General features: G+C 39.5%; 2 protein-coding genes and 1 long non-coding RNA gene across 7 annotated transcripts in view; 2 read left to right on the top strand and 1 right to left on the bottom strand.

Moving 5' to 3' along the window:
- cblb (Cbl proto-oncogene B, E3 ubiquitin protein ligase) overlaps positions 1 to 20356 on the bottom strand; it is an 81106-nt gene extending 60750 nt beyond the window's left edge. For all 4 annotated transcript variants that reach the window (XR_006380695.1, XM_044222853.1, XM_044222854.1 and 1 more), the window contains exons 1-5: positions 20223 to 20356; positions 20040 to 20113; positions 16571 to 17736; positions 15206 to 15383; positions 14353 to 14603 (exon numbers count right to left, since the gene is read on the bottom strand). Coding sequence is in view for 3 of the 4 variants with exons in the window: in XM_044222853.1 (XP_044078788.1) it covers positions 14353 to 14603; positions 15206 to 15373 (419 nt within the window). In the remaining variant the exon portion in view is untranslated. The remainder of the gene's footprint in view (positions 1 to 14352; positions 14604 to 15205; positions 15384 to 16570; positions 17737 to 20039; positions 20114 to 20222) is intronic.
- On the top strand, positions 18665 to 20420 carry LOC122888425. Its single transcript, XR_006380696.1, has 2 exons — positions 18665 to 20154; positions 20245 to 20420. It is a non-coding gene; the product is annotated as an uncharacterized LOC122888425 (long non-coding RNA).
- A 1621-nt stretch (positions 20421 to 22041) lies between these two features.
- Positions 22042 to 26095, top strand: part of LOC122888421 (trichohyalin-like) — an 81236-nt gene continuing 77182 nt past the window's right edge. For both annotated transcript variants that reach the window (XM_044222858.1, XM_044222857.1), the window contains exons 1-3: positions 22042 to 22199; positions 22379 to 22449; positions 22782 to 23015. In XM_044222858.1, the coding sequence (XP_044078793.1) occupies positions 22428 to 22449; positions 22782 to 23015 (256 nt within the window). In that variant the 5' untranslated portion in view covers positions 22042 to 22199; positions 22379 to 22427. The remainder of the gene's footprint in view (positions 22200 to 22378; positions 22450 to 22781; positions 23016 to 26095) is intronic.

Genomic DNA, 26095 nt, shown 5'->3' with positions numbered 1-26095 from the left:
AGATCCAAACCAACAATGAACTGATCCTACTAACAAGTGTTGTTGTGTATCACAGTCTGATGCATCTTCTTCCTCTGAGCCATAGAGCTCCATTGTTGTCCAGAAACTATTAAAAACACATCAATAAGCCACACTGTTGCACTGGGTGACACGTTCCTTCATCACTATGAACACACACACGGTAGTTTATTCTGACTCCGTCCCACACACACCGTCCTGCTGCCCCAAATACGCACTAGAGCACCAAACGTGGATTAATCTGACCCTGAAAATAGTCCCCAACAAAAGTAAATGTAAATGTAAATTTAATGTTTGCTGAAAACTGTTGGTGACTACTGAGGAACCCAGGGGCTTGGGGCTGAGAGCCTCAGACAGGGTAGGGAAGTTTGAAAGAACTGAGAGATAGACTGAACACGATGTTGGAGTCTTTTCATGGAATTTGTTGGCTAACAAAAATATAGAGTAATGCAGCCTTAACAGTACATGTTGACTAAAATGCATGTTTAGCAGTCACATATCCCCACTTTCTGTAACAAAAGGTCAATAATATATTTCAGATTTTAAAGAATATCTTAAATCTAGTATCTTAAATTAATTATTATAGTCAGCAGTGCAGCACTGTTGAATTGCATGTGCTAATGGAGTTTAATTTCCTGGTAATACTGAGTATAGTGTATATTAAACTGTTTTAATACCATCACATCCAGCAAGTACAAACTCATTGCCATTTATATTTGCACTAATCTAAATGTTGCCAGTAATGATGGCTGTTGTATAATCTCAGCACCGTGTCTGTGTGTGGCAGGTGTTTCATGTTGTTTTTTCTATACTTAAGTGCCAGTTGATGCAGCGATCACGTAAAACGACACCCACATGCAGTGTGGTTAAGTTCTAGTCCTGGTTTGGGAACACTGAGCCCTCATGATCATTTATTAAAATTAAGGTTAATTATCTTAGCTTTAGTGGGACTAGGATGTTTCCTGTGACTCACATAAAAAGTGAAGTTATAAGAAAGCTTCTCCACTTTCAGTGTCTTGCAGAGCATGCATGCAAAGTAGAAATGAAAACAAAAAGTAATCACAAGTCATGTAAATAAGCCAAACAGTTTAAATACATCTAATCACAACTAGGAGAGCTGATGAATCTAATACTGTACTGTTTGCGCCCAGGTTCAAGCATTCATCAATTGAAAGCATTGCAGCATGTATGTGTGAGCCACAGAGGGTGAGATCTTGCAGTGGCAGTGCCCTATATCAAGAAATTTTGTAGTGAAAAAAGTCCCCTGTAAAACTGTTGAAAATAACACTTTTAAAAACAGCTGCATGCATTTCTGGTTTAGTCACTTGAACAAATCCAAATACAGCCACAAGACATGTCATTTTTTTGTCATGAGGACTGCTGTGACTCTCAACAGGCAGTCACAGCTATCACTAATGTTTCCTTCTACACAAAAACTAGAGTGACATTAGCCTGGTATTGTATATTCAATAAATATTTGTTGTTACAACTTTAAGAAACTCGTTCAAGGAACAGAAATGTAAAGACATAGGATTACCATGATTACAGGAAGGGCGAGGAAATATTTACAACTACTTGAATATTTGAGAAAAATGTATCCTTTTCATTCTGGCAACATGCACTACAACCAGCAGCAGTACAAAGGCTTAATGAGCAATATAGGAAATCATACTGCACTTATTTTTCAAATAAACCTGCCTATGGTAAACATTGAACTGCTGACTCATGCTGAAGGTAAAAAATGGCAGTACAATGCCATGTGCAGTCTGTTTGATACATCTAGATAGTAGTTACAAAGTGAGGCAGGCATGATTTATTTATGTATTATAATGTTATTTTACTGATAGCAGACTACGATCAATATTTATGACATAGCAGATGCTGTGTACTTTCTGTCCTTGATCACACAGGCACAGCTTTTGCATGTGGTGTACACAACATAGCTGACAGTGATATGACTCAATCGATGACTACGACTACTATATAGAAAATACATTGACTCCAATTCCAACACCAGATACTACAGAGTTTTCTATATATTGGACTTGCAGAGTAGTGACTAGGATAAAGTAAAGTGGGGAACAGCAGTTTAAGGTGGGATACTGTAAGTGAGAATCACTGTTCTGTGCTTTGGTGGTAGTATACACTCCAGTCTGTGTGAGCGTGTGTGCGTGCGTGCGTGTCAGTAATTTCATGCGCATGCTTTCGTGCTCTCCAGTCACCATTAGGCCTCTAATTAACCAAGGACCAGCCAAAAACTCTCCATTGGGATGCAGAGGGAAAGTCTGCAGATGCTTACATAATGGTTGTGATTTGAACTCAATTTCCAGCCTTGTTGTGGAGGAGGGCTCAGCTCTGAAACACCCCCAAACAAACAGAAAAGCATGATGCATTCTGAGCTGTATGATGTATTTGCAGTAATTTTTGGTATACAGTATTTCTCTTTGCTTATTGCATAATGAGACTGCACTGCTCACTGATGAGATACATACATTTTGTAGCATCTGTGCAGGGCAGATTGTATGTTTAAGTCCTCTGCAATAACATTCTACACGGTTTGGTTCATTAGTCTTCCTCATGTGTCCTTGCCATGCCCTGTGCCATTAGACTGGTTATGTAGTCTGCCTCGTTTGACAAGCGCCCCAGGAAAGTCAGCCCATTCAGTAAGGCTAATGTACTAATGTAATGGCTTAGTGATAGAGCGGGTCATCCACCAATCGGAAGGTCGGCGGTTCGATTCGCCAGCGCCCATGTCGAAGTGTCCTTGGGCAAGACCCCAATTGTGCCTTCAGTGAGTGAGTGTGTGTGAATGCATTACTTTCTTTCAACTGATGAGCAGTTGGCGAATGGGTGAATGTGAGCACTTGTCACAAAGTAACGGCCTATATGGTGTCACACTGTTGTTGTGGTGACACCTGCACTAGTGCAGCTCAACCGCCCACTACCTCTAGTCCTACTGGTTTCCTGTCACCTGAATGACACAAACTGTTGTTTCTCTAGCTCACTGTGTGTGACGCTGTACATTTCCCTCTAAAACATTTGGGCCATTATCAGAGAAGTTTCAAAATCATGATGTACCACAATGATATACCATGGGACAATTTCCCATTTTGATAACGAGTAAGGACATCTTACTATTTCTGATCCTCTGACATTTCACTGTAATCATCATTAGGTCCTCATGTAACATTTCTCTCGTATGGGAGACCAAATGTTGTAAAAAAGGAAACATGTTTCTGGATCTCTGGGCAAGAGAAAGGGAGGGGAGAAGGGTGGATTAAACCATACACCTGTGTGAAAGTCAGGGGTTGTCTGGGATTGGAGATAGCTATGATTATGAGGCCTGGAGGTTAACGCTGGCAGATAAGGGCAGGGGGGCAGGGGGTAAGGTGGACCTGAATAAAAGCTACATACTTTGATCCACAGGGCCAAAAGGGGCCAGTCTTGTTTTTCAGTGTTTGTGTTTGGGTGAAGCAGAGCTTCACAAGGGGACTATTAAACAGATGAGATGTCTATCAGATCTCCTACATGCTGCTACTGCCGCCACACAGAATAAGCCAAAGGGTAAGATGGAGGCTGGCGGGGAACAAACAGCTGCTATGAGGGTGAAGAGGAGGTGAGGAGGGGAGGTGGTGGGAGGTTGGGTGAAAACACACTGTGGGTCAAAGCAGAAAGATGGAGGAAAAATGGGAGGAGAAGGGCACTCAGTCAGTGGAGTTGCTGATTTAATTGTTTCTTAGGATTGTTATTAGTATCAATTATTCAGGTAAATCATTTGCTGCAGAAAAGAGCTACAGAACACATCCATTAAGACAGAGAGAGAACTGAAATGAAGAGAAAAACAGCTGAGGCCATCAATCAAGAGTAATAAAAAGCAAGAGAAAAAATCATGCAAAATCATAACAGTTTGTGTTCATGAAGACTTTCTTTCTTAGAACATTCATCCTGCCTCAGAAGCTTTGAATGTATAATGGATGGGTGAGGAGGAGGAAATCACTGATTTCTCTTCCCTCTCTCTGGAAATAGAGACATACAGTAGGGAACGACAGTTCTGAGAGTCTGATAGAAAACCCTCTGGAAGAAGCCCACTCTACTGTGAGTTTTCATGTCATCTTAGTCTTTATTACTTAACATAGGAACTTTATAGTACATACATAACAAAATGTCTTTGAAGACCTGTGGTTCTATGTGTAAATCTTTTATTATCATACTCTTTAAGAGAAACATAAAAAAAACATGCTGGGACACACAGGAAGACATGCTAAAATGCAAGTTTTAAGTTACTGTACTGTGCAAAACATTTCCTTTGATTGAAGGTTGATTGAGTCAATTTTTCTGTCCACTGTCAGTGGACATTAAAGGTGGGGTATGCTATTCTGAAGAAATCCAATCCTATGACAAATACCATGATATAGAGTGAACAACGACACAGCATGTAATGTAACTAATGTTAGCTAGGTTGTAGTTGAGCTTGCCAGAGAGGTTTCCCAGAGCCAGCAAACCAGCTCCAGACAGCGATACTCACAACTCTCCTGCTACTATAGCTAACTATAGCCACTTCGTTTATTTCCCATATACAGAGCCAGAGCAGTGTACAAACACCAGATTTTTTTTTCAGCGCACACACTGAACAGACAGCTAGTGGACCGTGAGGAGATATTTACTGAATTTGACAAAAAGACGTGTATTATATTAGAATGGCATACCCCACCTTTAAGTTAAGTTGGATGTAGTGTGTATATTAGGATAACAATGGTTTTTTGATTGTCATTCATCGATCATTTCATCCATCCATCTATTCATCCATTTTCTATACCTGCTTATGCTATGCAGGGTCTGGTGCCTATCCCAGCATGCATTGGACCAGAGGCAGGGTATTGGACCAGAGGCTACTCTGAACAGGTTACAACACAGGACTGCAAGACATAAAAACAAACATTCACTCCTATGGAAACTTTTTTTTTCAGTTTCCGATTCACCTAACTAAAGCTAGACAGATAAATAATTCTGGCCAATATATTGGCTGATATTTGCTTATTGTGGATATCTCGTATCTCCGGCTCCACCAGAGAGTGTCCTTGAGAAAGACATTGAACCCCTAACCGCTCCTGATGAGCAAGTTGGCACCTTGGATGGCAGCCTCTGCCATCAGTGTATGAATCAATGGGTGAATGGCATGTGTTGTAGAGCCCTTTGAGTGGTCGGTAGACTAGAAAAGCGATATATAAATGCAGTCTATTTACCATTTTCAACTTTAAAATGTCCCTTGGTTACAATTCTAAATTCAATATTCTATACACCTAAACTAGGTATATTTGAACTGTGGGAGGAAACCAGACGTAACCATGCAGAGAAATAAGACGGTGTAGTCCCTCATTTGTCCAGGAGTGTTCTATCGTAGAAAAGGTTTCAGTCGTAGTCATCTGGACACTGTTTTCAGAATCAAGACGTTTCGGCTCCCATCCGGAAGTCATTCTCAATTGTGAAAAAATTGGACGGGAACTAGAAATTTAAGCTACTCTGTGTTACATAAGCCCTGCCCTCAGGAGGGAATCTGCCAAAGTTAAAAGAGCCAAAAAACAGGACAAAAGTGTAACAGAACCGAGAAGGAACGGTGTCTCCATCCCTTATGTATCTGGACTGTCTGAAAAACTACAAAGGATCTTTAGACAACACGATGTTCCTGTTTTCTTTAAACCAGGTAACACTTTAAGACAGAAACTCGTTCACCCTAAGGACAAGTTACCCACACAAAAACAGAGCAATGTAGTCTACTCCATTCAGTGCAGTGAGGAAAACTGCAAAGAACGGTACATAGGTGAGACCAAACAGCCACTTCACAAAAGACTTTATCAACACAGACGACACGCTAACTCAGGATTACAGAGCGCCGTGCATTTGCATCTAAAAGCTACAAACCACACATTTGAAGACAGCGAGGTGAAGATTCTAAGTAGAGAGAAGAGTTGGTTTGAACAGGGTGTCAAGGAAGCCATTTTTGTGAAGAAAGAGAACCCCTCTTTGAACAGAAATGGTGGTCTGAGATTTAATCTGCCCAAAGTCTATCAGAGTGTATTATCACCTCGGTCATGCCAATCACATGCTAATCAGGTACCTAACAGTGATGAGGTAGATGCAGCCAGAAAACAATAGGCCTGATTACTGATTACTGGGCCATCTTGGGAACTATTAGGTCAGTTTCAGGTGAAACTAGCTATTAACAGATACTCAGGCAGATTCCCTCCTGAGGGCAGGGCTTATGTAACACAGAGTAGCTTAAATTTCTAGTTCCCGTCCAATTTTTTCACAATTGAGAATGACTTCCGGATGGGAGCCGAAACGTCTTGATTCTGAAAACAGTGTCCAGATGACTACGACTGAAACCTTTTCTACCATGCAGAGAAACTCAACACAGAAAGGTCACAGCTGATCAGATTCAAATGATGGTATCAAATCATCAACTTACATTTATCAGTCTAACTCTATTGCGTATCTATCTGTATGTGCGTGGGTGTTGTTTTTGTAATCCTTCATTAGGTTACAGCAGTTTAAGTAAATGTCATGAGTTTGTGAAATATTTGGTTTTAAGTTCATTGAGTCATGGAGGGAATACTCCTCCATGTCCATTCCATACTATGTGTGTCAGCAGATTGAGACAAAACCTTAGTCAGAGTGCAGTGAGTAAGCTTAGCAACGACCCTTACCACACACACACACACACACACACACACACACACACACACACACACACACACAAACACACACACAGACATCTCCCCTGTGCTCTGAGCTTCTTGGTTCCTGACTGAAGCGCTCTGGTTTCCTCCTCTGGTGCTCCACTTCCTCCCCAGATGGTTCTATTTTCTGGAAGCTTACTCATCTCAGCCAGGCTCAGGCCTTAAAGCCTTCCATGGGAACGCGTGACATCATCACTTCAAAGCACAACTGCTCGCTGTGACGTACAGACATGTGAGGACGTGTATGCGAGATCATTCTACAGAACTGATACCAAAGTACAATCCACATTAAATACTACACACATTTCTTCTAGAGATCAAAGAACTGCCCAATTTGTCTACCAAGTATGTGAGTGCTATAAACAAATACAACTAAAGAAAAGTGGATTTGGAGAAACAGAGCTTTTTCATTCATACACTGAGTATTAAATGAAAGACAGAAAAAAACTGCCTCATTTTACACTGTCTGTGATGCTGCAAAGTGATCTTGATTCAAGACAGTATGAAATGTGGTGAGATTATTCACCAGGAAAGACTTCCTGTCCATTGAGCTCAGTAATTTAACCACATCACTTCCATCCATCCACCTACAGCCTGCACTGGTAAAAGGAATCAGGCATTCAAAAAAAAGCAAAGAAAAAACACTGGCGTCAACAATGGAGTCCAACTAAAATTAAAATTTTGAAACACAGAAAGTTCCCAAAAATATGAATGATTTTGTCTGCAGCCCCCTGCCAAACAATAAGATGTACTTTAAACTATCTAAAGATTGATTATCAGTTATCAACATTAGGTAAATTGAATGTCACCATGGTTACAGTGTGATATGACTCTCCTGTGATAACTTTGTATGTTAAACATGAATGAAAAAGAATTGAATTATATTTTCTTGTGAAAAGTGGTCATGTCTGCCTGTATGTGTAACATATCTCACTTCAGAGGTTTTAGCAGAGAGCACCACAGCAGGCAGGAAACCAACTTTTCCAGGTTTTATGGAACATTTATTTAGGGTTTAATGTAAGGTATTCATTCTCTCAGCTGCACAATGACACAGTTTGAGCAATGGACAGCAATCTTCCATTTCAGCACAACAATAAACTCACAGTGGCTCAACTTCCAATCAGGAAGATTAAAGAGCAAGCCTCAATTTAAAATAATACCCCTCTAAATAAAAAAAATATGAACTGGTAATTAAACTAAGCACTGAGCTGCACTGTACCTTGGTACTTCCAGAGTCAGCAAATCACAAATTAGTTATTTGCTAGAAAAAGATGACATTCAATCTACTTTTGTGCTGTATGTGGCTCATTTCCCTACAGAAGATAATTCCTGTCATCATGGAGTCATCTAGACCTTTTCTTCATTAGTTCTTAAAGACAAAAATACTGCAGTTTGAGAGTCACCATCATTACTGTTGGCCATAGCAAAAAGTTACAAAATACAGAGCATGTTCCTCCGACACGTCTCTGCACCATGAGTCAGGGGTTATTCACAATCAGACGGGGTGGGTGAGTAGATGGATTGAGGAGGGAGGAAGCTCGGACTGTCTTTTATCTGCAACACTCTGGTTCCTGGTAAAATAAGTGCACTATTAATCCAGCTGATTTAGAGACAATCACTTTAGGAAGCTGCTAAATGCTTGTCAGGCCAGCTACAAAATGCTCTGCTGTGCAAATCACTTCAGATGTGCTCTGTGGCTTTATCGTGGAAGAGCATGAGAGAGATCACAGTGCAGCCACACACGCAGAAAATGCATACAGTGACACTCCTGTTAATGTGCTTTGGCTAAGTGTCCACTAAAGCAGAGGCAGAGATCTCATTTAAACAGCAACTTTATGTTTTACAGCTCAGCCTCAGCAAATGACACCTCATGAAGTGAATTGATCCTTTGCAGCAGTGAGTTATGAAAGCCACAGCTCGTGTTTGTCAATGTCGTTTTATGCTGTGGTTGCAGATCTCTCTCCTGAGAAGAGTTTTCATCTTGGAAAAGATAAATCTAGCTGAATAAAGAATTAGATCAGTTGTTTTGACCATTAATTTCCAACAACACTAAACAAAAACTTCTATACTAATCCCTCTACTAATGAAGAGAGTAGGAATTCAGTCATTAACAAGGTGTTATGGTGCCAAAAGTTTGTTCTAGAAAAGACTTGAAAAAAATGTCAAGGAAACCAATTTGCGTAATCTAATAAAACAGCCTGCAGACTCACATGAGGGGCTCTCAGAAATTTTGATTCAAAAGAGGCTACAAAGGCAAATAGTTTTTCAGGCTGAAGTGACAAATATACCTTCAGGGTCAAAGACAATTAACTCAAAGAGACATGAACATTTAAAGTAAGAACAAAAAGTTCACGTGCAATCTTTAACTCTTGTTAAAGAGCCAGAGCCTTCAGTTATCAAGCTCCTCTCCTGTGGAATCAGATCCCAGTTTGGGTTTGGGAGGCAGACACCATCTCTACATTTAAGAGTAGGCTTAAGACTTTCCTCTTTGATAAAGCTTATATTTAGGGCTGGCTCAGGTGAGCCCTTAACCATCCCTTAGTTATGCTGCTATAGGCCTAGGCTGCCACTTCCCATGATGCACCTCTTTCCTCTCTCCTCCTCTCCCTCTCCATCTGTATGCATTTTTATCCCATCACTGCATGTTACTAACTCAACATCTTCTCTCTCCCGTAGTTCTGTGTTTTCTCATTTCTCTCCTCTCTCCTTCTGTTGCTTTCAGCAGGTATTTCTGCCTCCGGAGTTGCAGAGTCTGGATCTGTGGTTGTGGGCCACCTGCCGCCCCCGTGTTCCTGCTCGACAACTGCTACTACAATAATATTATTAATCTTATTATTATTATTATTCCTATCATTATTATTACTATTATTATTTAATTAATATTAATATTATTACCATTACCATTATTTTTCCTTGCCACTGTCACCAAGTGCTTGCTCATGGTGGGATTTGTTGGGTCTCTGTAATTAATATTATAAAGAGTACGGTCTAGACCTGCTCTATAGGAAAAGTGCAATGAGATAACACCTTATGGATTGGCACTATATAAATAAAATTGAATTGAATTGTACAACAGCTGTTTGCAATTTTCTTCTATCCTTTAATTTCCTAATTATGTCTTGCTCAGCATGTGGAAAAGAATATGCAGCGGGACAGGGGATCAGGTGGCCAGATACTAAGACAATGAAGAGAGGGTAAAAAGGCTGGGGGGTGGGGTGTGACGCATGGACATCAGATGGCTTAAGACAGGGTACAGCCCTGAAGAAAGGTTTGGGGGTGATCAAAGCAATTAATCAAGCGTATGAAACACACTTGTGCTAGACAGGCTGCCACAAAGACACAGCAGGCCACATATGGGTACCCATGTTCCTGGAGACAGATGTGATACCAGATGTGAGATCACTTCGCTATTTCCTCAAAGAGAATTTGTTCATTTCATGCATCTTTGTCAGAGGATATTGTGTGTTGTGTAAAATATTATTTAAGTATTTGCAGAGTTGCTGATGAAAAGGATCGAGGAGTTTCTTCCCATCCTCCCACTTCAAAATAAGACTTTCCTTGATGAAGCACTGCTGACTACTGATGTTTACCATAACACAGAACTAGCAGTTCAATGTGAATTCAATCCTATGCATTCACAATTATTTGTTGTATTGATGTGCACCTCTTTCTGGGTGACAGATTCTTGTGTCTATTTACACATTTACCGCCGCTTACACACCCAATAATTTTGTGAGGGTCCCTGTTATCAGAAATTAACAAACTTGGATGGATTACTGAACGGGCCTACCAGGCACAAGACCAGAGGCCCCAGGGGTCAAAATATCACTGAAGGAGACACAAAACAGCAGAGAGAAATGGAATTCATTGTGATTACAGTCATTGTTGCATTGCCAGTATTACATGATTGTACTGAGGGGGTGAAAACAGCATTCTTCTTCTTCCTTTTTTGTTTTGTTGTCAGATTTACTGCTGCTATGACAAGTGAATTATCCTGACATCTAACAACTGACTCACATCTAACAATTTCGTGTATGTATAATTAAATAAGTAAAATGCCATTGTGATAACAGATTAAGATGGATTCTTCTAAACTATAGCTACACAAAATGTTGTGCTGTTGTTTTCTCCTGGCATTTTTAGATGCAAAGCCTCTCTAGGTGAAACTCACTCACTCACAGTATCACGATTAGCTAGGCGCGCTCCATTGTTTGCAGTCACATGATTCCGATGATGCTTGAAATACAGAATGAGGCAGGAAGTGAAAGGATGAGATTTATGAAAGCCCGTACTGTGATAGATATTGTTTACTTATTGTGTCGTCCCAGTCAACATGTGTGTTAAATCTGGAATCGCCCAATTCATTCTTAAATTATGGCTAAAAACCTATTTTGAGATCACAATGACCTTTGATCTTTGAGTCAAAAGTGTCAAAAGTATCCAACCAGCTGTGAAACATGGTCACAGTCTCCCCTTCTGTTCCTGAGTTATGCTGTTGAATAACGGCCAAAAAAGTGTTTTTCCAGGACATTATGATGTCACAGTGAAGTGAAATTTTGCTATAATTACCGCATCGATTCTTGAGTTATGACCACCAAATTCTCATCAGTTCATCCAAGTGGACGTTTGTGCCAAATATGGAGAAATGCCCTCCAGGCGTTCCTGAGATATCGTGTTCACAAGAGACGGACAGACGACCCAAAAACATGCCTCTGGCCATGGCTTTCGCTGGCGCGGTGGCATAAATATACTGTTCATTAATACCTTTGGTTGAAGCACGGTCTTCCTGTTCACTACGATACCCCCGCTGCCCGAAATTAGCCACACCACAGGAGTGGTACAATGTCCGTAAGCGTGTGTCAAAGTAGTGGAGGAGACGAGAAAAGCTGCTAAACACTTCTCACTCAGTCTCCTTTAGCAGACCATGCTTGTGGCGTCCAGCAACACCTGGCCACAGTGTAACAGCTCACCCTAATGTAATAAAAGTAAATGCAATAAAGTCAATAACACTAGTTAATAATGAAATCAAATCCTGGAACAGTCAAACAATATTGTTTTTGCCAGCAATGCAATAATGTGTCTATGTAACGCAACATCGACTGGATACTCGACTACTACTATTTGTAACTTTTTAATAAAAATAAGGTGTCAGCGAAATCAAAGTGAGTATTCAGTAATGTTTTAAATAATGAACTGACAAAATCAAAAAGTGACCACAAGAGTGTTCCGGTAGCTCACCTAGTAGAATGCATACCTTTAAGACTGAGTCCTTACCATAGTGGCATGGGTTCAAATCCAACCCTTTTGCTGCATGTCTTCCGCTCTCTCTTTCTGTGTAGCTATCACTGTCCAAATAAAGGCAAAAATGTCCCAAAAAAAAAAATCTTTAAATACAAAGTACCAAGCACCAAGGATCTAGTTTTAGACTTCATTAAAGCAGGAGGAATAGGCAGGGTAACAAGGCTGGGGGTTTTCCTTCCTCAAATACTTATGCGTTAACAACTGCGCTTCTCTCACTGCTTATCAAAAAGAATTCAGGCCACCTATCAGGACAGCTGACACATCCTGCATGACTCTTAACATATAATGCAAGTATGATATATAAGTAAGATGTATGTTAAAAGTAGGGAATGTGACATACATACCTACTTGTAATAATGCCTGTTTAAACCTGAGTAAAATGTGAGAGGCAGAGGTTAGTGCTGGGTTTCTTGGGGAGTTGCTGTTTTGGGTTGAATCTTGAAATATCATGTAACTACCAGTATCTATCAGTAAAAACTACTAAATGACAATTTACAGTATAACTGATCAAGTGATTCAGCTTTGACATTCAGTTATGAAAAACATACAATTCTTAACATTTCAGATTTTTCCTCTTTTACTGTAAGTACAGCAGCAATATGTAGTGTTTACTGTAAATGCTGTTAATGATGTTGTTTTCACCGTGATAGATTAAGCCAACACAAGAAGAGTCTGTTAGTAGCTTTGGGGTGAAGAGGCAATTAATGACTGACGCAACAAGGAAGAATTCAAGTTTGAGAAAGAGAAAGAATTAAGAGAGGAGTTCACACAGATAGATCAAAAACTCTGCTGGGAGACTATTTCAGAGCTCAACCAGAGAGGAAATATATGAACAGGATGTAAAGCGCATGGGGATTTTCCCCCTTTCTGCACATGGCAATCAGAGAGGGTTTTATATTTTGGTTCACTTAATAATAGCAAACTTCCTGTCAGCAATGTCAGCAACTTGACTTGACAACATGTTTTAGCATAATGCATTGTAAGATAAAGCATACAGTAAAACCAAGTGCAGCAGCCCTAGCTACTATACACAGATAACCAAAAACGACTGCAACATTTATTTTCTGCTGAATATGCCCATGCTTTCTCTTGTCCCTCCAACTCTCCTCTCTTTCACTTGTTCATCTTCACCTCCCACTCTCTCTATAATCTGAGTCAGTCAGGCTCATGTCTAACGCATCACAATCACAGTGGGCTGTGGGCATGTCATCTTTAAGTAAAGATGACATGCCAGACGGTTACAGGCCAAAATCTGTGTCTGATATGTCGCAGCTTGCAAATTGGACTGCTGAGAGGACAGAACTGCTGGGTGTCCTTCCTGTAACCCTGGTGAAATGGACAAACCTCTCACTTAGGATCACCATCATCATCATCACTGTCATCACAGTACCTTGCTGTCAACCCATGTAGAGGTATTAATATCTATCATAACGGTGATATGGCTGAGATCATACAACACTTTACATTGTCCACAACTTTTAAGATTAGTAACTTGCAACTTAATTAAGATACAGTGAGCTCTAGAACTAAGAATAGTTTTTTGATATGAAAACTACTTTTTGATATCACCACACAGGTGTAGTTCTGAAATTCAATGTGACAGATATGAGTAAATTGTGGATTTAATTCATGAGGTGGGAGGTTGGTTCACACTATCTGTAAGATTTTACACAGTACAAGTACAAAGCTGAGTTATAGACAAAATGTAGCTTCATTTAGTTTTGATGAAATTAAATATTCACAAAAACATATTTTCCATCAGCAATGTATCAAAATAAAAATGCTGATGAAAGTGTAAATACTATGACAGTTCTGACATTTCTTGTCTTGCCTCTGTGACCATGATTGTCAGTGAGTAAGAAAATGGGCACAGTGACGCCAGACACAACTCACATCCTGCCTCTTATATTATTCTAAAAGGGCAGTGACAGCTGAATAGAGGGCATCCTGCAGCATATACTGTATACTTAGCTCACAGAAATCTGCACATAGCCTTGGAACTAGGGGACCTGAACAGAGCGTACCCTCACAACTGCTGCCACCAAGAAGATTTTTAATGCTTAAATCATCAACAAAACTTAAATATATTAAACTACTGTCAGATTGTCAATTTAACTCCTTTTGCCCATTGACATCGCTTTGAAAGTGGTTTTCCAGTAAAGGTCAAGGCAGGTCAAGACAATTACCCTCTGTACGCCATGAGCACATTTACCCTCCACTGTCATCTCGAAAGCCATAAGGTAAAAAAGTAAAAAATAAATAAATAAAGATTTTCTCTAATCAAAAGTTCTCTTACCTGTCCTGTGACTGCTCCTCATACATCCTCTCCTTTCCCTCTTTGAAGAGCCGGATGGCCCGTTTGGATTTCTTCATAAGGCTATCGATGTAGATTTTAAAGTACTCATTCTCACTGAGCTGTGTGAGTCTCTGGTTCTCTTCATATTTGCCCAGTATAAGCCGCAGGTGCTGGTAGGCATCAGGTAAGATATCCAGGATGTACGGTGGACTGTTTTTCAGCTGGAGTCTGGGATTTTGGCAGAGGCGGACCTATGGCAAAGAAATCCATTAATAAATGCTTGCTTGATGCGCCAACATTTAGTTGTGTTTACATGACAGAAAGTGACACAACAACCAAGCAGGATCAGATGTAAATCTGATGGAATCTTATATGCTGATTTGCTGCTTATTGATGTGACCTCTTGAAAATGAAACCCTAACTCTAACAAAGGCAAACTCTAAGATGTCAGTGAGCTCATAATGTAAAGAGTATTATGAAAATGACTTAATTACTTTTAATGTCAAGACACACATCTCCACCTGAGTATTAACATTATTCAGCCAACTCATTAACAATGTTGCCAATATTGTTATTGAATATGTAGTTGAATTAGGTTTAATGATTCAGTCTTCCGCTGTTCTTGGACACATCATCATCATCATCAGTTTGACAAATATGTACCAGCCAAGATGTGTAACAAGGGTATCAAACAAATACTTAATTAATTAATTAATTAATTTAATACACCATCAGAAAATATGCTCAGGGAACACATGTGCACCCCATTAGCATTAGCTCCACCTCTCCATGTGCATCTACAACAACGACTGTTCCTACTACCAGACTGCCAGGTTTATCACTCCAAACTTACAACTTTATCCATGAGTTTCCAGGTTTTCTCCACTGTCCGCCGGTCGGCAGCCGCTTGTTTCGGTGGCCCCACTGCATCCTGGATGGCATCAATGATGCCTAAAATCCGACCTTTATTTCGGTTTGGTCCACGTCCGCCAGGGTTTCGGCCACTGAGAGCAGTTGCCATTTCCTATACACTGAGGAAATTAAACAAAAAAAGGAATTATTACAGTCAGTAGGCCTGCTGTAAATTGCGGACCCCATATTGAAAATAATACGTTCTTAATAATATTTTTAGACAGTGTCCTGTTGTATAGTCCTAAAACTTTTTTTTCAGTTTGTAAAAATAATCAGTTACAGTTGTCCTATTGTTTGGTTCCTAACCATTCATGGATATATTTTTGGCTTTTTTTTTTTTTTTTTGCTGATTGTTATTGTCAGTGGTTTGGCTTTTCAGAGAGAACTCCTCAACTTTAACATGAAACAAAAGGGAGCTGGATCTGTTTGGTTCGTTAACAAAAGTACGCTCCAAGGAACTGTTACAACAGCCCAAATGCTGATGTTATTACTGTTGCTTCTCTCTTAAGTACTGTTCACCAGATGCCTGAAAAGTCTCTTTGTGTTTGACAGATGCCTGTTCTTTGAAGGCGTTCAGAGGGTCCCCAGTTCAATGCCGAATAGTTCAGTGTTATTTTATTTACAAAAGGTTATGTGTTAATATGACTATTCTCACCAGAAGTGTCATTTTCCTTCACCTACACTGCAGTGGTGGAAAGACTGTACAAAATCACAACTTGTTTGAAATGCTTATATTACTGAGTGGGCTTCATTGTTCTGAGAATATGCCTGCTTGGTCCTTGACATGACAGTTTAAACCCTGCTTTAATGCATATTGTCTTTCCTCAGAGTGTTATTATCCACTGATGATCATGTCATTTCCACACATTTATAATTCATGACTTAACTGCAAAATTAAAGGAACCAGATTACACAAAACAAACTGATTATAGCCTACACAGCCTTTTTAGTTTTGTGGTTTGATTAAGGATTAGTTTAAAGTTATCACTGGTTATGCTGTGATCTCCTAAGTGGACTTGGGGTGCTAGTATTGCTTGTATATACAAGGTCATCTGGTGTTACTTGGAGATGGAGTTTTTCCATCATTAAAGCACCATCCTCCATCCTATAACCATACATACTACCTATATTGTTGACTGTGGGTTGATTTTATAAGCGACTCTGACTGAGCTGCCAGAGCAACTCACACTGTGAAGTCCAGAACAAGCGATCCCCTTACAGTCACTGTGGCTTTTTCAACAGAAACTCACATGAATTGGGGGGGTGGGGGGGCACAAAGTCCTAACTTACCAAAGTCCCAACTTACCAAACCACCAGGGAATGTCTGCTGGGATCCCTGCTGAACTCGGTACACATCCAGCGCACAAAAATCAAGGAGTGTCTTTGTCCAGAGGAAAAGAGTGGCAGGAAAAGTAAGCGTGTTTAATCCTGTTATTTCACTAAAAATCCTCCATATTTTATAGTCGTCTGATAAAAGCTGTTCCCCAGTTGCTGTCGAAGGAGTTGGATAAACGCGAAGCTGGGAGGTCTGTAGCCTATAGTATGTTTTGTACAGCGACAACAGTCTAAAGTTAGCTATTATAAAAATGTCACATCCAGTTGCACATTTCAAAATAAAGCATCCATTGACGAAAAAAATAATTTACATTACAACATACAACATACATTTACTGAACTGTATCTTTCAATTAAGTGTTTTAAGTTAATCATTTTGTTCTAATCCCCCCGGTACTTGTCCGTTCCGCCCAATAGTGGTACATTTTCTTCCTTTAATTTGAAGGAAGGCTGGTTATTTCCTGTACTGTCTATCTATGTTCTGGCTGATTTGCTGCCGCTGTTCCAGCGGCAGGAGGAGGGTCAAAGGGAGTATGAAGCAATATTTTCCAGGAACCGACCAACGCAATGACAGAAGCGACCAGACACCCATTGGTGCTCTGTGAAGATGTCACTAATGTCAAGTTTGACAAACTCATAAAGAACAGCGACCTCCGGTCTCAGCTCTCAAGATAAAATTATTTTTGATGACCCAGGGGACAAAGTTGACAGCTGACGGCATAATAATACTGTAGGGTGGGTCACTGTAAAAACATGGCCCTGAATGCTTCCCTCGTGAGCTTTTTAATGATTTCGAAATACATTTCTGTTCATTTGTTTTTGTTGTTTTCTATATTTTGATGACTATAAGACCGCATTTGGACACATAGGGTCTACCCGTAACTCCGCATTTTTGGATACATTTTATTTACTGTACTTATACTTACTTACACTTGATGTCAGAATTCCACTTACAACTGAAGTGTATGATTGCTTCCCATCACATCCCAAACCATAGACAGGTCAAGCTTTTATTTTGGAGGTAAATGGTCTGACTTCCAGTGATGTTCTTGCTTCATGCTGGTGTCTTGATGCAGATACAGAGGAGAGGGACAGGGAAGGGCCGCTCCCAAATAAATCCACACAACCTCTTTCGCTCTGAACAAACGAGCAGTGTTGTACCGGAAATGACACAAGAAGCAGTGTGGGTGTTAACTGGGTATAAAGGTAACAATTATTACTACAGTTATTTAAGTAGTAATTAGAAAAAAAGTATGGTAATAAACCAGTAATAAAGTTTAGAAGCATTAGCCCTACATACATATAATATCAAAAATAGAAACCACACTTTAGGTCCTATCAGGACTGTACTTATCTTTTACTTTAATGTATTTATGAATTTAGATATGAAATTTACCACATACCAAATACTTGTCACACATGTAAAAAGGCACAAATACACATCCTGCTGTGTGCACTGACGTAAAGGCGAGCTGCTGTAACAAAGAGTTTCCCTTCGGGGATCAATAAAGTATTTCTGATTCTGATTCTGAAGTATATACAGCCTTGTTTCACTTTTGGCTGATTGTTTTTTTACAGAGACAGTATTACAGTAATCAAGCGTATTAAAAACAAAAGCATGAACAAGTTTCTCTAAGTCTTGTCGGGACATGAGTCCTTTAAGTCTTGCTATATTTTTAAGGAGGTAGTAGGCTGATTTTGTAATTATGTTGATGTAGGTTTTGAAATTTAGGTCTGAGTCCAGGACTACACCAATATTTCTGACATGATTTGAAGTCTTAAACATTAGGGCTTCAAGATGAGCACAGACACTTGATTGTTCCTTTTTGGCACAGTTTTGTTTCAGTTTTATTCTTATTTAATTGGAGAAATCCAATCATTGATTTGATCATCTGGATTCATTGTTATGTAAATCTGCCTGTTGTCCACGTAATTATGATAGGATATTTTGTTGTTTTCCAAAATGTGAGCAATTGGAGCATATGGATATTGAATAGAACTGGACCAAGAATGGACCCTTGGGGAACTCCACATGTCATTGCTGTTCATTTAGATTTGTAAGTACCCATTGACACAAATTAGTCTCTATCTTGCAGATGATTTAAACCAGTTATAACCAGTTAGTAATATCTTGTAGTCAACTGTGTCAAATGCAGCTCTGAGATCCAGCAGTACTAAGACAGAGACTTTACCATTGTCTGTATTTAAATAGATGTCATTAAAGACTTTCATGAGAGCAGTCTCAGTGCTGTGGTGTGGTCAAAATCCAGATTGGAGAACATCAAAACAATTGTTCAGTGCCAAAAAGGTGTTTTCAATTATTTTACCCAGAAATGGGAGGTTTGATATGGGTCTATAATTCTGCATTATTGAGGTGTCTAAATTGTTGTAAAACAGCCTGTGAGAAGAGAGATAGTGACTAATGCCAGGAGGTCTGATGCCCAGCAGTTAAAAACATTCTTTAGAAAGATTGTGGGAAGAATATCAAGGCAGCAGGAGGAAGAACTCAGACGTAACACAGTTTCCTCTAGGGCATTATGGCTGATGGGATCAAATTGTGTCATGCAGACTGAATTGGTTTTAAGAGGAAGCATGGATGACATAATCCCTTTACCTGATACAGAGGCACTGACAGCTTTGTCTGATTTTCTGAATTTTGTCTGTAAAGCAGGTGGCAAAGTTGTTGCATGGTTGAGTAAATAGGAGTTCAGGGGCTACTGATATGGGGGGATTTGTCAGCCTGTCAACAGTCAACAATAATTGCCATTTTTGGTAATGATATCTGAGAAAAAAGAAAATCTTTTCTTCTCATTTCTTAGTTATACATTGTAAGTGTGAAGACTCTTTAAAAATATCAGAATGAATATGGAGATTTGATTTTTGCCATCTTCAAACCTTTTATGAAGCTTCACCAGTGTGGCATTTCTCCATGATTAGATTGAGTTACTTTTAATTAGAAATTAAAAATGAAACTATATTTTGAATATTAAATTGTTATTTGACTCTTTATTTGTTTATGGCAATCTTAACATTAAAGAGAAGAATGCTGTAGCAAAGGCTGTGCAGGTAGCCAGTGTAAAAGCTGGAGAAAGGTGTTTAGAGTTTAGTGAATGCCATTATGCCTGGCTGTGTGCATCACGGTAGTGTTTAAATTCAGTCTGACTGCTACCAGAGAAAAACGCAGAAGGGTTAACTCCGCTGGCTTTGACCGTAAATGTTGGCAGTACATTGGCAGCAAGTTTGTGTCATGATCCTGCTAGGCTCCCCGTGTTTTTCCTGTGTTTTCGTCCCTTCCCTATGTTTCTGTGAGTCCCCTGTGGAGTTTGTCTCTGTCTGATTGTGTATGTGTCTGTCTGATTGTGTATGTCTCTGTCTGATTGTGTATGTGTCTGTCGTGGGCGTGGCGCCCCTGACCTGCTGTCACGGCCGTCACCACCCACCTGGTCTCCCGCGCTGCCTGCTGCACACCTGATTCCCACGCTCCTCAACGCTCTGCAGTATATATACTCCGGCTCTGCACGGCAGATTTCGCTACATCGTTAGTTAACCGCTAAGGTAAACACAGCGGCCCCACGTCAGGAACGCTTGTTCATGTTACCTTCAAGTGTTGGAAGTGTATTTACCTTGCTGTTTCCCTGTGTTCAGGCCCATCACTCCACCACGTCTGCCTGCCTGCTCCACTCTCCCTGCCACGCCAGCCGCCATTGTCTGTTACTGCGCTCTCGGAAGCCCTCTCCACACCACCACTACGCCACGCCGGATCAACTGGACTCTTCCCCACACCTCCTTAACTTTCAATTAAACTGCTTGTTATTCACTAACCTTCACTCTCTCCCGAGTCTGCTTGTTTGGGTTCAGATTTCCTGGGAAACTAAACGTGACATTAATTTGTCACATGCTGTTTGTGTGTGTGTGTCTGTCATATATTTTATGATATATGCTTTTATAGTTTGAGTCATATGGAGAGGTGCGTAAATTAAACTGAAACTTGAATTTTAAAGTGCAGATGGGATCACACATCAAGATGTATGGTCCAGACAAGATAGCTGGTGTGACTCTCCAAGTGTAAAGTACTTGACTAAATGAGCTTAGTTACTATCCACCACTGGCAGCATTGAGCTGTCTGTAGTCTGTAAAGCTTTTCTTCTGTCTTTAAAATGTGGGTGTGAAAACAAAAAACAGACAGGGATCCAAATCACTGAGCCCTTTTCTTTATGACAAAATAAAAACTCATTGTGGTGCAACATTTTATTAACAAAATCACATTTGAAGGTACTTCTTCGGTCTGAAATGTCCACTCTAGAAAACTGTTCAAGTTAATACAGTAGATCAGGGGAAAATGTGATTGCACTGTCCTCATAGTTTAAAGTTTTAGTTCATATGCATGGCACATCTGTAGACAAATGGTGGTCATAATATCTTCCTCTGGCATTTTGATATATTATTCAGAAGATAATTTCATTCTCTAAATTAGTGATTGAACTGACAGTTATTAAACTAGGCTGTGAATTGGTAGTTTGCCGTTAAATTGAGCACAGGAGTGAAATGAAGCAGAGATGAGTGGTAGTTTGGCATGAAAGTTAATCTGACACCAATTCTTTTAAGAAATGTCAAGTTAACTTTCTGTGTAAAAGATCAAGTCAATGCACGTGACTGACATGCATTTCCCCCCAAAATGTATGAGATATTTAAAACCTTCAAAACAGTAAAAGGAAGGACTAATGACTTTAAACCACTTTTTAAACCTTAGATCATGTTTGTATTTATATTTATAAACTGTGCACAAAAAGAGTAGTTACAAATAGTTTGTCATGTTTCTTGGCATTTTGCCTTTCACACAATTTATTTCCACATACAGTACAAAAAGAGTGAGATTCAGTCTAATTTTACATGTCCCGCATATTCCCAGAACCCCCTCTTTTCATACATTGCATCTAGTCACCTATTTTTGTAATTCTGATGCATTATTACATTGTAAACCAAGACAGTTGCATATTAATATTAGCCAAATGTTTGATGGAATATGTTTCAGTAAAGTAATTGTTTACCATATTTACCTATGCTATAAATTATCAGTGTACTTATGCTACTGAGAAAGTATCAAAACACTAGAAAGTGCTGGCATGTCTTCTATGTGTGTATGTATATATAATACATGTATGAGTATGGTAGCCACTGCCTGTTCATATGTGATTATTTAATGCTTACGTACATCAGGAGAGCTGAGGGAAACCCTGAACACCAAGCTAAACAGGGACCCAACCTTTATCAGCCGAGACCAGACTCACAGAGCAAGAGGTTTCACCACCCAAACATCACCTACCATCCAATCATACACACTCTTACTGGGTGTCACATCTATCTGACAAACAGACCTGGTGGTTAAGAAATGTTTGGACGGAAGAGATATAACATTTTTTGAAGATATTAGTGCCCGCCTGCCTCATCCCCACAGATCTCCACAAAGTTTAACACCTAAGCAGACCAGCACAGCACTCTCTCAAATGATTTGCCAAAATGTGCCTTGTCTTCTAGGACTTTGAGCCTAACCTGGCTGACTTTGTGGTTTTGTACACAACTCAAGACAAAAGGAAGCTGAGGTAAGAAAAGAAAGAATAAGATAATGTAAATTTGCAATGGTTCAATCCATTCATCCACTTACAAATATTTTGCAATATTGAATAAATGGGCCTGTTCTAATTGCAGTAATTTAAGTAATTATGTGAGTTACATTTGTTATGACTTTTTTAAATTCTAATTTTGTATCATTCCTACTCAGGCCTGTGATCTCATGAGAAACAGCAGTTTTGAATTTGTAATATGGTAACATGGGTGAATCAAGAGACAATGGTAAGTTTATTTTATTCCTCAAAATTATTGTTTGGTTCTCAACAACAAACGTGTATTCTTATACCTATGAATGGTCATTGTATGGAAAGCATGCTTTCAAACTGCCGCTGTGTTTAAATCTACTGCAAGTACATTTTTCTGCCAGTAATGTATGATTAAGTAAAAACCTACCTTGAAAACTGAAAGAACTTTAATATTTGACAGACTGCACAATTAAGTACCACCAATGTCAAATCACTTCTACCTAGGCACACATATCTCCTTGTTAAATTGTCTAATGGGCTGTATCATCAGATCTCTACAAGAGAAATGACCATCAAATTAATTTGTAGTGGACACCTTCCTGGAGGAGTTCAGAGAGCAGATCATTGCTGGGGCGAGATCACCTGGAGCCATCATAGAGGCCTGGATGTCACAGCAGCCGACGACCATCACCAAAGCGCTGACACAACATGAACAAATGAGGGATCTGCTTCATGTTGTGGAAGAAGGAACATCACGATCCAAAGCTGACTTCTCCCAGATTCAGCTTTCACAGGATGAACCCAAGCTTATAGCCAATTTAGGTAAGACAAAAAAAAACTAAAAAAAAAAAGGTTTGTATAGTTGAACATACAGTATTTCAAAAATGTTAACTGCCTATGTTTTTTGTAGACACTGTACATTCATACTGAACAAACAGTACATGCAAAATGCTCATGCTGATTGCTGAACATAACTCAAGGAATCTGCATCTGAAAAATGTTCACTAATGTTTTTCAGTCTTTTCCTTATAGTATCCTTTTGTGGCAACTAAATCATGATTATGGTATTTATGTATAAGGTTACACAACTCAGAACACTTGGTTGAGGTGAAATGGTGATTGCAGTATAGTTTAGGTCAGAAGTGGAGCATCGATTTTAAAAGTATGGGGGTTCTAGGGGTGAGAGGTGACCACCTCAAGCCCTGCCACCTTCGGTCTCCATTCCAGTATTCACCATATACAAATAATAGCTCAAAATATACATTGTAGCACCACGCCCTTCACCCTAATATACTATATTCACCAGCATTCAACATCCCATAGTATTGGTGATTTTGAATGTGAATGTTTGTAAAACAAAGTGTTACTTTATGAGTTGAGGACATCCTTCTCCTTTTTAGATTAAATAAATTATTAAAAACCCTCCTGGATCAGATGGAAAAATGCATCGTCACAGAGCTGAAAACAGGGTTGTTTTTCTGAGCACAGGTTGACTTTTTAGAGATACGTGGTTCTCACAGGACAACGATGTTAATGTAGATTAAACTAAACAACAGTATATAAAGTAGTTAAAATGAGCACAACCTTAAACATCTACAGCAGTAAAACACAACATACACATTAATGCAGCAGGAATATATTAATCAAGAAAAATCATATAAGGAAAACACTGACAGGGACTGGATTATGAGTACTCTTACTTTAAGTACTTACTGTAACTACATTTTGCTGATAATACTTATATATTGTACCTCTACTGAAATAAGGTTTGAATGCAGGAGGACTTTTACTTGTAGTGGAGTATTTTCACATTGTGGTATTAGTACTTTTAATTAAGTAACGGCTAAAGGATCTGACTACTTCTTCCACTTATTTTTTAAATAATTTTACTCATGAAGCACTTTGTGACCTTGCTCTGTGAAAGGTGCTATACTAAAAACAAACTTTATTTTTACTTTACATCTGGTCAGCCACCATTAGTTTGCATTAATGTTAAGTTTGTTGGCCAGCTGGCTTGCATTTGGAATGACTGAGGTAGCTAGCTAGCTAGCAGCTACACAACAACTAGGATAGCCAAATTTTATGTTGACTGGCTAATGTTAGCGGAGGCATCACATAAGACAAAGAAAATTCTACATTACTAACTAGTTAAATAGCAGTTTTATACCTCTGATTTATTCTTATTCTCTAATCTGTCCACAGCCAGCAATAGTGCCAGCGAGTGACATTCCGTTTACATACAGCTGTGGCTTAGTGACAGAGCGGGTCGTCCACCAATCGAAAGATTGGCGCTTCGATCCCAGCTCCCCCCAGCCCACATGTCGAAGTGTCCTTGGGCAAGACACTGAACCCCAAATTGCTCCCGAGGGCTATGCCTCCGATGTGTGAGTGTGAATGATTAATTAGTTTCTTTGTACTGATGAGCAGTTCTGCCATCAGTATGTGAATGCGATATGTAGTGCGCTTTGAGAGCTATACAAGTACAGTTGCTGGCTGGTCAACCAGGCTTGTTAGGCTGGTATCAAATGACTGGTCTCATAGAAAAAAGGGTTTTGGAATCATGTATTCTCTGACAGTGACAGTGACACACCCGTAACACCCGTGGGTGCGACGTGCCTAGTTAATATTAATACATTAAATTATAGTAATATAGTTAAGTACAATTTTGAGGTACTTACTAAGTATTTTCATTTTATGTTACTTTGTACATTTCAGAGGGAAATATTGTAATTACATTTATTTAACAGCTATAGTTACTATTTATTATAAAGATTAAGATTTTACATGTACATGCAAAATATGTGATCAGTATATAGAATATGATTTATTGTACAGATTAGTTTCAACAGAGACATAGTTCAAATTATCTCCACCTTGACCAGCTACGACATAAAAATGCTGCTTACATGTTAATGCATCAATAATAATATTGAAATAATAACTAATGGGCCATTAATTAAATGGGCCATTCTGCTGCATAATTAAGCACGTTTACTTTTTATACTTTACGTACATTTTGCTGATACAACTTTTGCATTAGAAGGATAGAACACTAGAAGATTAAACACTCATTAGAAGATAGAACACTCCTGGACGAATGAGGGACTACACCGTCATAAATCAGAGTCCCAAATTGATAGTTTAGTGTTTAGTTTTATGAGACTGAGTTTAGCTATCCTTTCCCCTTGTTTAAGGGTGGTGCCCTGATGACTTTATTCATTAAAGTTATTATTTATGACTATCTCTCTCCTATCGCAGAAAGCGACAGGAGAGAGGAGAGAGACAAGAAAGCACAAAACTACTGGAGAGAGAAGATGTCGAGTTTGTAACATGCATTAATGGGATACGAATGCGTACAGATGCAGAGGGAGAGGAGGAGCTCAATGCATCATGGGAAGTCTCCTGGCAGTCTAGGCCTATAGCAGCATAACTAAGGGATGGTTCAGGGCTCACCTGAGCCAGCCCTAACTATAAGCTTTAACAAAGAGGAATACCTCAAGCCTGCTCTTAAATGGGGAGATGGTGTCTGCCTCCCAAACCCAAACTGGGACCTGATTCCACAGGATAGGAGCCTGATAGCTGAAAGCTCTGGCTCCCATTCTGCTATTGGAGACTCTAGGAACCACAAGTAACCCTGCGTTCTGGATTTTACAGGGAGCCAGTGCAGAGAAGGTAATATGAGAGAAATATGATCTCTTTTCCTAGTTCTTGTCAGTACACGTGCTGCAACATTCTGGATCAACTGGAGAGTCTTAAGGGACTTATTCGGGAAGCCTGATAATAAGGAATTGCAATAATTCAGTATCAAGTAACAAATGCACGGACTAGTTTTTCTGCATAATTTTGAGATAGGATGGGCCTGATTTTTGCAATCTTACGTAAGTGAAAAAAGGCAGTCCTTG

This window comes from Siniperca chuatsi, linkage group LG14 (assembly GCF_020085105.1).
Source record: "Siniperca chuatsi isolate FFG_IHB_CAS linkage group LG14, ASM2008510v1, whole genome shotgun sequence".
In the NCBI taxonomy this organism is placed as follows: Eukaryota; Metazoa; Chordata; class Actinopteri; order Centrarchiformes; family Sinipercidae; genus Siniperca; species Siniperca chuatsi.
Note: the sequence above shows the minus strand (reverse complement) of the source record. Positions and strands in the feature narration are given on the sequence as shown.